The sequence below is a fragment of the Pelobates fuscus genome, chromosome 1, assembly GCF_036172605.1.
Source record: "Pelobates fuscus isolate aPelFus1 chromosome 1, aPelFus1.pri, whole genome shotgun sequence".
Lineage (NCBI taxonomy): Eukaryota > Metazoa > Chordata > Amphibia > Anura > Pelobatidae > Pelobates > Pelobates fuscus.
In genome coordinates, this window is record NC_086317.1 from 448,301,146 (window position 1) to 448,318,263 (window position 17,118).

Consider the following 17,118-nt stretch of genomic DNA (forward strand, 5'->3'; position numbering starts at 1 on the left):
ATAATTGCAAAAAAAAAAAGATTTCAAATATGTCAGTGTGTTGGAAAACCTTTATAGTAATGGACCTTTGATTCATTTTCTTTATTTTTGCTGTGACCTCCAAAACCAATATAATTGATTAAAATTGTACTGCTGTGATAAGTACTGACAAGTAATGCACACAAAAAATTATGATTTGCACAAAAGTCCATGTTCAAAGAACATTTTACCATACGGCTTTTACGTGAGATTAGCCAAAGTGCTAAAATTCATTCTGCATATGAGTTGGTTTGAACATGGTTCTCAACCTATAGTTCCTGTAACATTTTGTAATTGTCTCATTTATTGTTAAATTCACAATTTTATAATATTGTAAAATGCTGTGGAGTAAATTAGCGCTATATAAATGCCATTAATAATAATACATTGTTACTAACAGCTTACTATGCAGTTTGTATTTTTTGGTAAGTAGCATTATTTCTAAAAAGGCAATTTAGTTATTTTCTGCCACAGTGAAGTAATGTTTGCGATTTAATAAGACACGGTTCATATTTCGATCTCATTTTATTATATTTATTATTATTATTTATAAAGCACCAACAAATTATGCAGCACTGTACAATAGGCAGAGTAATAGGCAAATATTTGTAAGAAGACGAGTTGGGCGCACAGGAACAGAAGGTATAGAGGGTCCTGTTTAAACAAGCTTGCATTCTAGAGGCAGTGGGGTAAAGTGGCACAAGATGTACAGATAGAATGTATTTCATAAATGGGAAACAGTAGGTTACCAGAATAGCTTACAGTGAAGGGTTAGTTATTTTTAATGACACAATTGCAGGAGAGGAAGCAAGGTGGGCTACCAAGGTCTAAGAAGGGAAAGCAATTAACAGTTTAATTCATATACATTCCTAAATATTTTTTTTTATATGATCTTTTGAAGGTACTGACTAAGAGAGCAGGAAATAGAGTCCCATAGGATATTTTGAAGGTGGACATCAGAGGTGCATGTGAAATATGGGATACAGCACTTCTGTACTAACCGCCTCTACTTTACTACTTTGCTCCCATACTTTAATATACTACATTTTACTACTCTAGATAGCAAAAGCTACATTGGAGAATTTCTCCAGTTTGGGTTTTTTGAACTTAAGTTTTTTGTCAATGTTGGCCACTTCCTGAATTAGTGTATAGTGTTTCTCCTGCAAATAAAAAGTGTGCCTTTTATTAAAAATGGTGGTGGTGGTGGTGAGGGTGTAAAACAACAATGGAACCTGTGGCAGGAGAGACCATAAAGTGAAGGTGGGAGGAAAAACCATAAAGTTACAGTGGGGATGAGATACCATAAAGGGACAGGTTGGTGGGAAGACCACAAAGGGACAGGAGGGACACAGAGGCTGGCCGGGACAAAGAGACACATCAAGGGACTGGGAGGATGACAAAGAGACACAGGGTGCTGGGTAGAGAAATAGACACAAGTGGGGCTGGGGGGGGACCAAAATAAACACAAAGGAACTGGGGGGACAAAGAGACCCACAAAGGTGCTGGGGGTAAAAAGAGACACACAAAGGGGGAAGAAATAAACTATTTTTGTTTTTGGGTGGTTCAAGTAGCTGGTCTAGCCTGGGGAGCAAAATAGTCTTGCGTTGGACCTGCTGCAAGCTATTTTTGTAGATGATGTAGAGGCTCATCTACCTGTTCACCCACACCTCTCACGCCTCATCCTTCTGTCAGTCCCTACATTGACTTCCTATCAGATATAGAGCTCAGTTTCAAATTCTGGTTCTTGCTTTCAAATCTCTACATAATGCTGCTTTCACCTATCTATCCTCCCTTATACACAAGTATGTCCCGTCTAGACTTGCGTCTATCTTCTGTCCGTACTCCCACCTCTGAGTCTCCACTCCTTCAAAAAATCGTTAAAAACCCACTTCTTCATAAAAGCGTATCAATTAAACTGTTAATAGCTCCTGACTGATTCCTCTCTTGCAACTGTCATTAGTCTAATACTATCCTTTCCTTTTTGTGTCACTTTACCCCAATCCCTGTAGCATGTAAGCTCATTGAGCAAGGCCCTCAACCCCTCTGTTCCTGTGTGTCCAACTTGTCTGATTACAACTACATGTTTGTTTGTCCACCCACTGTAAAGCACTGCGGAATTTGTTGGCGCTATATAAATAATAACATAATAATTATTATTATTTTTTTAATATATACATGTTAAAGTGGGTGGATCAGTGTTCAGCCTGCTTTATCTCTATATTCAACGTTCTATATTTTGCAGAAAGTATTAGTCACAACCTGTAAATCAATGTCATGACTCATTTATCTGTCTTTTATCCTGAGTGGTGGAGTGGTCTTAGTATTATGTGACAAAGGTGGTCAGTGGTATTTAAATATTTCTATGAATATCCCTTTAGCATAGCTCTTCTTCTGTAGACCAATATGTTGGCTGTTGGTGACTATCATAGGGGAAATTCAATTTATTCTGCAGGTGTTTTAATGAATTGCGCTAGATTAAAAGTAGGTCAAGTTTAAGTTGAAATTGGACTTGATATTAGTGGCTAATTTATCTTAATGCATTGCAGACTATCCATGTTAATGGTTTTTATTGGTCTTTTTTGTCAAAGTAATGTGTTTATTGAATGCCGCTTTGCAATATCATTTATCCATTTATAATTGAGTGTGGCTTACCGTATATAGGATGCTTCAACCTACGCTTATTCTCTATCTGCATCGATTTAAAGTATACCATCTCTTAAAAACCTTAAAATGGCACGTCATTTTTATCTTTCCATTTTCATTTCCTACTGCCTCTTTTAATTTAATGACTGCAATCCTTTCCTTGTCATTTTGTAATTTGCCACTTGACACTTTATAATTTATATTTATAATTATTAGCTTTTCTTTGCTGTGCTAGATCTTAATACCTGAGTACTGCTATTTTTTTCTACTTTGTGTCTGCAATTTCCCTTTTGCGGAATTCTTTTGACTGATAGATTGTGTCTACATTAGTTTAACAACTGGAATGGAACTTTGCTTAAAACCGCTTAAGTTATTAAAGATCATGCTCCCCATAAGAAAAAGTAGTCCCTGGGTTTTCTAACATATAGAAATAAAAAATACGGTGAATTAAAAAAAAAATTTAAACAAGGAGAAGAAGAGGGTCAGAAGGGGATTAATTTTAAAGTAAAACCTGCTAAAGCGACAGAGCTGTTTTAAAGAGATTTAGATAATGCCCAAACAATGGATTTGGATGAGATCAGTTTTTACATAAAAAAAAAGTTTTGTTGCTATTCTTTATAGATATCTGTTCCCATTTTCTGTATCATATAGCTAAAAATAACTGTCTATAAATAATGTAAATTATTATGAAAGTATGATTCTGGAATTAGGATTTATTTATTTATATTTGTGAAAATACAATAAACTTATGCAGAAGAACAAAGAATCCATACCAAAGCAAATATTAGTTATATATCATTGATATTCCTGCACTACACTTCTCCATATATTTAGGGAATGCCCCAAAATCCTTACATATTGGTGCCAGGTGCAGACCCATCTTCGTATCCTCACTAAGGTACAAATACCCTTTCTCCCAGAGTGCTATTTGCTCCATCAAATTCTCGCAATAAAATAATTTCCAAAATGGTAAGTGATCATAAATTTACAATTGGCATCACAAATAAGCATAGTCAGTCATTGGAAAGGTAACAGCCCTCCTAGTCTACAATAAGTTATAAATACAGTTGATATTACTTGCCAAATGGAAAAGATGGCCCTTAGAATCAAAAGGAAAGAGACAACTCATGAGAAGCTATTAGATAGCTGGGTTTTGGGAAAGATCTCTGCCTTGCATACTCAATAATGATAAAAAAAATATATAAAATTTTTTAACATACTTCTACTGAATGTGACATATCAAGCAAGGGGAATACCAATCAGGTCGTAACACCTCTGTACATGCCTCATGGCAGTCTTCTGACTAAGTTGCTTTGGGGCTGTATCACTGTCCAAGTGGCGATTCATCTCTGTTGTAATCCAGTAGGCATAGACCTTTGCAATGCCCCCGTTGACTACCTCAGATGGCATACCTCCTGACCGCTGCTCGCACCCGTACGGCCAACTCACGCTTGCAGGACTTCTCACGGGCGGCTCCTCTCCTATGGAATAACTTGCCTACTGCCATCAGACTCTCCCCTAGTCTTCAATCATTTAAGAAGGGCCTTAAATCCCATCTCTTCAGGAAAGCGTATGGCCTCCCAGAGTAATCTCTCCCTTACATACCTGTCTCTTGCTCTCCTATGGGATAGTGCTTTGCTCTCTCCTCCAGCTCTGCTCACTCCTACTTGATATTTCCTATCCTAATGTTTCTAATACCCCACCTCCTATAGACTGTAAGCTCATTTGAGCAGGGTCCTCTTCAACCTATTATTCCTGTAAGTTTTCTTGTAATTGTCTTATTTATTGTTACATTCCCCCCTCTCAAAATATTGTAAAGCGCTACGGAATCTGTTGGCGCTATATAAATGGCAATAATAATAATAATAATAATAATAATAATAATAATGTTGCTTTGGGTTCATCGAAGCTATCACAAATGCATCTCCCTATGATCTACTATATTGGGGTGTTGCCTGGATGCGTTGATAGTGGGCAGCACTCGGGAGACAGTATGTCATTACTCCTTTGATGGTGCCATATCAGGTGATTGGGAGAAATCAAGCATAGGATGACATCTCAAGATATCTCCAGTTCCCCTCCCCTTTCATTCTTTTTTTCTCCAATTGGACAGGCTTGTCTGCCACACATTTTTTTTGTTTCTTAATCCTTATAATACTTCTACGTCACTCAAATTTGTTATTGAGTTAAGGTCAAAATGGTGCACCTATAAGATTACACGACGTGGGTATGTCATACAAGGCGTAGATACAAGACCTGTATTAAACGTAACAATATTAATGTATAATATGTATCCGATCGGAGATGTATATGTACATATGTTAACTATCCACACATTTGTTATCAGCGAATTGCTTGATGTACAATTCTATTGTGGACCCGACCTAAAACTGCTTGTGTTGAAACGTCTCAAAGAGCATTGTTCTGGTACAGTCGTGTTTATTGCATTTTTGTATTCTATTCGAAAAACTTCAATAAAAATTTAAACATTGAAAATATTTCTGCTCTGTAGTGCATCATAGGAAAGACTAATTAGTTTTTGGTATTTTTGATTTAGATGTGTTATGTACAAGACGGTTAATGAAATATCCATCAAATGACCATTGTGAGTGCAATTTATATTTACTACCAGTTCTAATATCACGTGCCGTGTTATAAATCTATTTTAAGGTGAATTTGAAAAAGTGAAAACTAGAAAAACCATGTATATAATTTATTCCGAGGCAGTGGAATTTCTGTTTGGGCATATTTTCTTGATCTGGAATGAAATATTTGCCTTATCAATTAAAAGTAACGGATGTATCAGCAGGAATGTCTAGCAGGTTTTATTTTCATTTCTGATGGCAATCAAGAGGCAGGGTGAATTTGTCTATAAGCATGAGCCTTTTGGTTAGTATTAAGTAAATCTAGATAATCTCATCTATCATTTATCTGCTTTTGGGACTATAAAAATGCAAGTAAAATATGTTTTTTAATCTTTTCTGAACAACTTGTAAGAATGCTTTAAGATGAAACAATATGAATTTAGACACATTTCTTCTTCAAATTCCTTTTCAACAAGATTAATACCCAATATAATTTCTAACTCTTTCAAAAACAAATTCCATTAATCTGTTCTTTAGAAGCAAACAAGACAAGTAGTCTATATGATTTCCACAGAAGTACACGGTTTTAATGCAAGCACAATAAATATATATATATGTAAATATACATATATAAAAAAAAAAGACACAAAACCAATATGCAAACATAAGTAATACAATTTGTACACTTCTTCAAATCACATTTACCAACTGGAAACTTTACATAAAACATATTATTTACCTTATTAAGTAAATTGAGTACAATTCTGCTGAGTGGTTTCAGGAACATGTTAAAAAATAGAAAACATAGTTTGATATGTCTTTAATGACAAGCTTTATTATGGTACAAACCAAATTTTACAAAACGTGAAAGCTTTTAGCATTGCGTTAACACTGAATTTCTCATGTGCTTTGCCCATGCAAAACATTTGATAAAAGTAAAACAGGATAAATCGAACCATACAAAGATCGTTCTTTACAGATCTAATACAAGGCAAGTCGTTCATTTACTAACATGTAGAAATGTCAAGTATGTAGATTTCTACCAGTTAGAGGAGAGCTTCAATGTTGCAGTTAAATATACTAAAATATATAACACGGCCAATCCATACACGACACATATAAGTGAATATGATATTTACACTGGCTGCTGGATATCTATCTTAACATGTAAAGTGAACCACAGTACATGTAACAAAAAATAGTTTTTTAATTTCATGTTTAAAAAAAAAAAAAAAAAATTAGAAGCAGAAAGTGACTTAACCAATTATAATGTATTTTAAACAGCGTTACCTGCTTTGCTGGCTTTCAAAGGGTTAACAGAAAAGCTTGACACATTGCATGCTCTAACAAACATCACTTGTGAATAAGTCATTTCTAGAAAAAGCAGCATGTGAAGACATAGCAGTCAAACATGGCGAATGCACAGTTATTAATTCGTAAAAATCATGAAAGCAAATATTTGTAACACTTCTGTTATAGCATGTTTTCACCCATTTTTCATTATTTTAAAAATTGTGATGTTTCAATATAACCAAGAATAAGGAGATTAAGTAGGTTTATACTAGAATAAAATATTTTAAAAAAAAACATAGTTTTGTGGGTTTTTTTTTTAACTGTTCTTCTATAGATTCTCGCAATGTTGGAACCTTTAAATTAAAGATAGTAATATATCTCTGATGCCTTTGTTATAATGTTAAAAGTATAAAATCAGTGTAATATTATGTACGGTAAATGTATGAAGTCAGTGTAATACTTCACAAAAGCATTCTTAGATCACATTGATCTTTGCGTGTTCAAATAAATTAAGCAGAACAAGCAATCTAAATCGTAGAATGTGCCATAAATTGCTCTATATTTATAAAATAAATAGCATTGTTTGTATATACCTGGTTCATGCATAAATTGACAATTGCCATGTAGTATACAAACCTTTATTATAACTCTTTTGTTTTTTTTTGGAGAACTGATCAATTATTTGGTATGCAATGTTTTGCCAGCCACCCAGCCCATAGCATTAATGATTGCACTCTACTTACACCTACTTAAATTATGGTTGTGTGGAACTTTCTCAACAGTATAAGGGGGTGTTTATTAAGTGATGAAGAGTATAGTAATCCTACGAACAGGTTAAAGAGAATTCTAATGTCACTACATTTGGTGAGTTTTACTTGAGCCATAGCAAGGAATGGTCGCTGGATCTTGAAAATCTGTTCTTTCTTGATCAATTTCTTAATATAGGATTCTTCATCAGAGGCTGAAAAGAGGAGGACTCTACTGAAGTATATTTTCCCATTATTGAGTCTTTTAGGAAAAGAATTCAGTTTTTCAAATATGCTCTAATAGTTTAAAGAGTCATCATCATGCAATACAAATAACTGGCAACTGGCAAGAATGTTTCGATACAACCCAGCAACTCGGTTACATCATCAACATGCTAATGCATAGTTTTCAGATAGCTGACCTTTTTTTTTTTTTAAATCAACTTTCACGGCTAAAAGACCACCCACCAAAAAAAAAAAAGAAAGAAAGAAAGAAACACAAACAAACCCAGAAGAGACAAACAAAAAAACAATTCCTTCCCCCGATTCAATTTGATTTATTTTTTTTCAGTTAGAAAGTTTAAGAAAGAAGGTGTAAAGTGCAGGGAAGTGAGCTATAACATCTTAAGTCCAGACAGATAAAGGTCACCATCTGCCAGACTCATCTAACAACACATTTAAAGGGCATGTCTGACTTCTGTGGATGACTAATATCCTTGATATTACAATGGGTGTTTATGTTGTTCTGTTTTTTTTAATCACTGTACTACGGTTGGACTATAAAATACCATTTGAACTTTTATGCCTTGGTACTGCAGATCAGAATATAGTCTATGAATTTCCAAACAGAATTAAATTAAATAACTATATTTTACCCCAAGAGTTATGTTTGGGTCAGTATAAAACCAATACCGTAGATTAAATCTGTTCGTGGCACTGAAGTTTACAAGTATGAAAATCTTGTTAGCATAACACAGGAGAACATGAGAAGGATTTACAAGCACGCTCATTAAGCTTTGAAATGAATCATCTTTTTAAAAAATTAAAAATTAAATAATTTTTATGAAAATACACAAAATGCCTGTTATTTTCCCCTTTCCCAAAAAAATGTATAACTTATAGAATGTTATGTAAATTATTAAAATGTGCTTCTTGTAAAGGAATTCACATGTTCAAATTACATTAAACACATTTCAAAAACAAATTAAACTAATTTGAATTCATCTACTTCATGTTGAGCCAATCCTACAATTTAATATAAAAAGTTAAAATAATTTTAACTATGAAACAATTCGATTTTCGGAAAAATAAAACATTTTTTCTTTGTCAATCCAAAAAAAGCTGAATGTAATAAAATAGTTAAATTTTAGCTTAAAATTACTGCAACTGCCATCATTCTGAATTTTCAAGTTGAGGGGATTTTTAGTCACACTCAGTTACCCTTCCCTTACAATTTTACAAATAAATATAGATTCATTGAACCCAGTTGTATTTATAAAGAGACTTACCAATATAGTGGTTACAACTACTGTTCTGTTTTCCATTGCAGAGCTATCATTTTTAAAAGAAGGTTCATGTTGAAGTAAAACAAGTTTATCCACATCATTCCAGTAACCAATCTGCAAACCAGGAATATGAAAATGTTAATCAAAATGATATATCGACGATGAACAACGTTTTTACTTTTTTTTGTTCTTTGTATGCAAATAACCTTTTTGAATAGTACAAACCATTTAATAAACTAAATATATATTAAATATATAAAAAAATATATATTTTAATGATAAAATTACATGTATACGAAATACCAGAAGCAAAATGTAGAATTTTTTTATTTAATCAACATAAAAGAACTACAAAAAATTAGTCATGAAATTATTATCTGTGTCAATTACTAATTACAATACAGGAATCAAAATTGTTAGATTTTGGAGAATACCATATAGTTATAGATAACTGGATCACATAAAACATATGATGTGAATTAACTTATCTATTATTACACAAGTGTTTCTAACAACTTTGAAGTTCTTTAGTGAGATCGTTGTATAGAAAATGTGCCTTTGTTATTTACTTATGTATAAATTAAGGCTCTGTAAATGGGGGTAAAACAAGTGTAAACACAATTTCATTTTGTATAGGTAGGAGTCTGCTTATATTCAAGGATTATGGCTGTCTAGACTCAATAAATAATTTTTTTCTTTTTTTTATCATTTGTTTATTGATTGCTTTTTCACAAATGGTAAATTGGTAAAATGGGGGAATGTACCATTTCAGTTCAACACAATTAAAACAACCATGGCATTGTTAGACTAAGTAAATATTAATTAAGAGTAGCTCCATTAAGAAAATGTTCTATGATTACGGATTGCGAAATATATTGCACAACATGTGTATTATAATGTCTTAATCATAAAAGTGATATACAAACTAAGCTATTCAACCTGACAACCAAACCCTATCTTCACAGCTTTTCGATATATATATATACACAAATTGAGACAGGAGCACTCACTTGGATTTTCCAAAAGTGTATTAAAGCATCTTCATCAATCTACATAAACGTTTCGACCCTTCATCTTGATAAAGACCCTGAAGGGTCGAAACGTTGATGTAGATTGATTTGTGTATCTATTGGCCTGGAGGCACCCGGGTAATATATCTTTGATTTTTCATTGTGGGGTTGAGTGCCAGAGTCTGGACTTATATATATATATATATATTCATATGTGTGTGTGATGTGCGGAGTGTATTTGTAGACCCATCCTGGCTTATTAGAAACCTAGGGAACTGTCTTTGGCTTTGATAGTAATATTGTTTACCATTACTTCATGGAAAGTGCCTGACTTAATATTTGTTTATGGAATAATGCAAATCCATTAACCTATCTCCATCTCAAGATTACTGCAAATGTGCTCATGATATCTGGAAAGAAAAAAGTTAATAAAGAGATTAAAGCTCAAAAAACAAACAAAATGATATAACAGCCTTTAAATGGTATCTGACATTTTTAATGTCATTATTAACAGGGCAATTTTCCAATATTATAATCAACACACAAGTTACTTTAATGCCAGATTTTGCATTTTAATATTTAAGAACTTTACCTTTCATGCATTTGCCTTTAGTCTTTCACACTTAGACATTTTAGAAAAAAAAAACACCTCTATCCTATTTCTAAGGAACAAAGAACAACCGCATCTACAGTGAGTTCAGAACCTTTCACGAAGGTTAATAATAAATCAAGGATAATAACTGTACTCAGGGTATTTGCAAATAGCTACCTAAAAATGCAATATCTAAATAAGAAGCACTCTGTTCATAAAATAATTACATGCAAAGAAATATGTAGCTGCAGGTGGCAGATACAGTAACTTAATATTTGTAATTTGTGAGGCTGTAGAAGTGTTGATAAAAACAAATGTAGAATTTGTTTATCAGTGTGCATATCGGCATTATGAGAATATTGGCTTACAGTATGTTCATCGCAGGATACACTTGATTTTCTCATGAGATTGATGACAGTTGTGTCATTGGTTGTAAAAGATAGATACTTTTAATACATTTTTGTAGTTTTTTTTTTGTTAGTTTTAGCACTATGTTTTTACCTGCTCCACCTCTTTTGTGTGATTTTGTGTATACATGTGTTTTTATCAATATATTTTTGATCCATTCTATTTATCAAACAAGCCCCTTGTATCACACTGATTTTTGTGTAATAATACATTTGCCCTTTTGTTCTTATATATTAACATAGTGAATCCATAATCAAGATGGTGCCAGCATGTACGAACTAACGATACTTCACTCTGGGTAACATCTACACCACCATTGAACAGAGTAACAATACGTCACTTACGGATGACAAAGACAAAGTAAGGTGATGCCAAGATGTCAAAGTCCTTCCAGAGATAGGAACACCGGATCATAATCAGAGATAATAAGTGGGCTTTTCAAACATCGTTTGAAGAAGAGAAGAGTGCACTTCAATAAAGCTCCATAGTGAAACACGTTTGCAACCTTTATTTTATTATTATATACTTTTATTCTTATTGTATGGTTAATGAAGTATAGTATCTTCTACATCCTGTGTCCTGGAGTGTCCGTGATGGAGACCATTTCACCTAAGCCTATTATTCCTGAAGAAGTTGGTGCTCTATAATTCGTGAGTTATATATGTAAGTTTTTTTATATTACTAGACATTTCGGCTATTGTACCATTGTTTTTTTTGTATATATATATATATATTTTTGTATATATATATATATTTTTGTATATATATATGTATATATATATTTTTTATTCTTTATTTTTGTTCAATCTGCATGCATGCAAGAAATACAGTAAGCAATTCTTGACAAGTTGTATGTAGAGTACAGGTTAAAATTATTATACATCACAGGCAACAGACACGCAGAATGGGGATTTTGCATTTTATGAACAAGTGAGAACTAAAGTAATATCTAACTAGAAGGTCTTCCAGGGCTGAAGGCACATTCGATATAATCACAAGGGAGTTAATGACCATAGGAAGATGCACCCCCTTCGCTATACTAGTACCACACTAATACACAAAGACGCATTGGCATAAGGGGCTAAGAGCGGGGTTATTACGAGCTGTGGTATAGGACATTTGTTTTCTGGGGCATCAGTAAGGTTGTGTACCCCTGTAGGTATTCATTCCACCAGAACCTTGAGCCTTATGCATAGTATTTGAACATCTCTGCGGAAACTTTTGAGCAGTGAAAAGAAAATTATCAACAGAAACTTTTTTAACCTCTTAGTGACCAGACCACTTTTCAATTTTCTTACCGTTTGGGACCAGGGCTGTTTTTACATTTCTGCAGTGTTTACTGTACCCACACATATTATATACCGTTTTTCTCGCCATTAAATAGTCTTTCTAATGATACCATTATTTTCATCATATCATATAATTTACTATAAAAAAATATAAAATATGATGAAAATATTTAAAAAAACATGACCCCCAAAATCTGTTACGCATCTACAACCGCCAAAAAACACCCGTGCTAAATAATTTCTAAATGTTGCCCTGAGTTTAGAAATACCTAATGTTAACATGTTCTTAGCTTTTTTTGGAAAGTTATAAAATAAAATCAATTTGTTTCCTGAACGGGGACCACCACTTTACCCCAGTAGAATGCTCACACCAGTAACCTAAGTGCGAAAGGGAAGTAATTAATGAATGCTTCCCCTAGGTAGCCATCATTTCATATCTCCGAACACGTGGCGGACAAAAGAATGGCGGCCATCTTGTCTCCTGAACGTGGGCAGCAGTACTTGGTCGTCGAGTGCCTGGAACTTTTTTCAGCTAGGCACTTGTGCGAACGCCAGTAAAACTTAGACTGCTGCCCGTTCTGTTTCCCAACCACGATGTTCGGGAGATATGAACTACCATACAGGGGGAACATTCATATCCTGAAATGAAGAGATTCCTTTGCATGGTGTTCGTACAGGAACCTCACGAATGGAGATAGGCCAGAGCACCTATTGTCCTGGAACTATTTTGGGCTAGAGCCCTAAATGGCATTCCTGTTTAACCAAACTGATCTGAGTGATTCTTGGATATATTATACACTCAGTTCATTGTTATAGGGTAATGTACTTTGTGTAGGATTCCTAAATATGGTGGGATACAGTATATTTTGCTGGATTTTCTGTACCTGAGAGATAATTAAATAAGAGGATTTTTCCCACGCCATTATCTCTCAGGTACAGAGGATCTTGTGATTGAAACCCCTTTTTTATTGTTTATAAAACCCCTTGTAGGGGACTGGGAATAAAAGTCATGTATTACTCAATAAACTGCAGTTGTACTCCCAGAACTGTGTGTCGTCCAGTTGCTGGGGAGGAGGTGGGATATTTCTTTGGCGTTTTTCTTGTTCCTGACTGTATTTTGCTGGATCCAGCAGAGAAGAGTCCCTGCTAGGACTAGGGCTCCGCTACACCCACCACCAGCATCTTTGCCTTTTAGTTGAGTAATCAGCATTGCAAGAAGTATGCAAGGCATGAAGAACATACCATTAATCCAGAAAACATTCCTCAGCCACTTCAGTTTAAAAAAATATATAAAAATATATGTTATAGAAACAAAATATATATATTCGCACCACCCCTGTGACATCTTAGCCACTGATATTACACATTTATTATTTTCATAAAAGTAAGAACCATAGACCTCTTTCATAACTTCCACATAAATTATAAAGTAATAATAGGTCTACCAAAATAAACTCACTGATAGGTGTTGAGGATGTGTCATGTAGATGACAAGGCATTTGTGTTTGCCATGTGAACACTTGTGCAGTTGTAGTGATCAACGATGGTGCTGCATGTGTGAAGGGAATATTGTGTAATAGCCAATGTCAAAATTCCACGGACAAGTGTTTTCGCTAGTTCAGGCTGATAAGTGGATGACCAAGGGAGCCCACAGACAAAAGTTGTCTATGGTCCTATTAAATATAAGGAAGTTCTGTTAGAAAATATTATAATTAAACAATGAATTTTAAAGTATTTTGGTGTCTACTCTAGAGCAGATTTGGATGCAGTTGAGTAGGATCTAATTTACTAGGGATGTATCTGGATCATGTGTGTCACCCATTGCTAATCAGAAATTGGATTTACCTTAACAAAGAGCTTTTTTTTGGCCAATTCACATCTCTCCTACACACCACCTCAGCTTAATTCAATAGAGAACAGAATATTTATATAACAAATAAAAAATACTGCCAGCATTCATGCAAATGTTTTCACCTGCTTCATTCAACCAGTACACATAAACATTCACCCTTAGGGCAGTGCATCCACTGTTCTCGGGATCAACTCACTTATATCCCAGCTGCGTCACTTAGCTTTAAACATTGATTCTGCTCACTGGTTCTCAATTTCTGTTGCACGTTTTTTGTCTTTTTAATTTAATGGCTGAATTACTTGTTATTGTTACCCGTTGTTACATTTCGCTTTGTGTTTTTGAATTTCTAATCCTAGTGCAGAATCCTTTAAAGACTTGCCAATTTCATAAACATGTTCATCTTTTCTATCACGGCTACTAATCTGACTTTTGTCCTTAATTCTCTGGACTGGGCTATGATTACATTCTGAGCCAGCCACAAGGAATGGAATTGAACTGTAGTGAGGGATGTTTAGTGGCCAGCTCAAGACAACAGCATGAAACCCCCCCCCCCCCCCAAAAAAAAAACGAAAACACGTGCTATTGATAATAAGTAAGGTGATACTTTAAAGGGGCACAGTCCCTTCTCTGGAATTCGCACGACTGAATAAAACATAAAAAATCACCCATAACTTCTGCTTTTTTTTCCATAAAAGGCTTTCCGTTTTCTTTTAAATATTTAGCAAATGTCACCATAATACAGTTGAGACAAAGCAAAGCCAAGGTAAACTTTGGATGCAGAGGATAAATAGAAACATAGTTACATTTTAATTAAATCAATGTATCAGAGTTCAACAGAACTGGAGAATATTTTTGTTACAAAATCAACACAATTTGGCGAACGGGTCTCTAAGGCAAAATGTGATGAGGCATTACATTGGCTAGGATGGTGCAGCACTTAACCCCAAAATTTGCATGCCATGATAAATATCTCCTTTAGTCCTTTATTTCAAGCGTTTTTTTTAATGTTTTATTGTAGCATATAGATATTCATACAAAACAGTATAAGGCATATCATGCTACTTTTTGGGTGCATGCATTAGTAAAGTATAAACAGCAACAGTTGACATAAAACATACAGAATACAGCGTAGTGAAGCTGTTATGCAACTAGACCATATCAGCTGCGCAATGCACATTTTATGATGAGTATACGCTTCAACATACTGCTTCGTGTGTGCGCGGGGGGGGGGGGGGGGTGAGTCTCGAGTGAGAGCAATTATGTAAGAGCATTATTAAAGAACAATGGTATAGCATATAACCGTAGACTAATAGGTGAGAAACTACTGACACATTATCAGCAAAATTAGGGGTTTGAGCAGCCAAGAGTTAGTCTTCTCCAGTGGGCTGGTAGGGAAAACAGGTGCCTCTGGTATTAGAAGTAAAGTCTCTATGCCAGAAATGTTTCTCAGGTGCCGACCGGTTTTGGCTCCCCTGCTGCTGGTCTAGTTTTCTGGTAGAAAGGCAGAACTTTAAGGTATGCCCCACATCTGAGCCAAGGGTTGGGGATCTGTGCCAGAGGTAGGTGCTTGTAAGGTCTCCAGGGTAGGTAGCCCCAGTGCTGTGAGGAACTTCCCTGCTTCCGACTGTTGCTGTGGAGCACCGTTAATTTGCGGCCAGGGCCCCAGCAGTAAGCCAGTGTGTGGTTCCGCAGGTGCTGAGTGACGGGACGAATGGATTGTCGCCATACCTTGGTGGACCTAGTCAGGTCATTAAAGAAGGAGAGGTCAGCACCCTCAAAGTGGTACGTTGGTGTGTCGCAAACAGCTGCCTGTACCAGCTGCTTACTTCGCATGGGCTGGAAGCATATCAGCAAATCTCTAGGAACCCCGTTCCGGGCTTTAGCTAGTTTTGGGATCCGGAAGTAGTTCTCCACAAGATTGCTTTAGCCTTAGATGGCGACAGTATGCTGCTCAACAGGCGTCGGATGTAATGAGGGATTTCTGTATCTGTGATGTCCTCAGGAACATTCAGAATCTTGAGGTTGCGCTGTCCCTTGGAGTCTTTGAGTGCTGTAATTCTGCCCTTCATGAGGAGATTTGCTTGTCTGAGCTTGTCCATCTCAGAATGCTGGGCATCTTGCTTGCATTGCACCATGTCACCAGAGTCCTCCAGTGCTTGCAGTCTAGCTGTAATGACTCCAAGGTCCTCCTGGACCAATGCTATATGAGCAGCAAATAGGGCTTTCATCTCCCTCAGCAGATTTTGAATGTCAGCCTTGCTTGCAGGCATTTGGACCAGGCTGAGATTAGTTCTTGCCTGCCGCCCCCACAGGAGTGTGCTGAGGTTCAGGGTTTGCTCTTGTTGTACTAATTTCAAGTTTTTAACACCAGATTTATAATCTAATATATAACAATAATTAAGTTTTGAAGGGGTCTTTTTGGCATACAAATGGAGGCTAGATCCTTTGAATTCCTTCTATGGCCTTTTTATATCCATTGCACAGAATGGTTCATTTTAATAATGTAGATTAAATTGTTTGGTAGGACATTATTAAGAATAACCTGCAAAACAAAAAATGTGTCCCAAACCAATTTAAATTCAACAGTGTTACATCGCTTTTGTGCAGAGCTTGACAAATATAATTGTCTCTCCAATAAATTTTACAGGTGCTTCATACAAAACCTCTCGTTTTGACAGCTACAACAAAAATAAAGAAGCCTAATGACACTTAATGTTAATATTGTTGTGATATATCTCCCATCCGGAGGAATGTTGATGTCACTTTTGGGTATTTACAGTTGTAAATGTCAAAATTATCTATTGTTTTTGCGCAAGAATGCCGAATATGTGTCACGTTCTTGAGACTGATTATATTTTAGGTACCAAGCTTTTCAGTAATATGACCTGCGTAAATAGAAAAAAATTGACAAAATGGATTATAAAGGTAACTTTATTGAGTAGCTATGCCAATTGTTTGATAAATATCAAAACAAATTGCATAATCATTGTACACAATATTTGAAATCTATTTCATTGAACGGATTTCTATAAGATCTCCAAAACCTTACTTGTATGAATTGCAGAAAGCTAAGCAAATAAAATTAATGGAGACATCATTATCTCGATTGAACTTATACTATATTTGATTTTGATCATTTAATATTATTTTTTTTGTTTTAATGCTCAGAAATTAACA

At 35.0% G+C, this 17,118-nt stretch overlaps 1 protein-coding gene across 6 annotated transcripts in view; it reads right to left on the reverse strand.

Moving 5' to 3' along the window:
- The window catches only part of GRIA4 (glutamate ionotropic receptor AMPA type subunit 4), a 374,317-nt gene that overhangs the window by 83,073 nt on the left and 274,126 nt on the right, over positions 1 to 17,118 (reverse strand). For 5 of the 6 annotated variants that reach the window (XM_063430303.1, XM_063430267.1, XM_063430285.1 and 2 more), the window contains exon 9: positions 8,794 to 8,904. In XM_063430303.1, the coding sequence (XP_063286373.1) occupies positions 8,794 to 8,904 (111 nt within the window). Of the gene's footprint in view, positions 1 to 6,460; positions 7,501 to 8,793; positions 8,905 to 17,118 lie in introns of those variants that run through there. The other variant, XM_063430311.1, reaches the window with a different exon arrangement.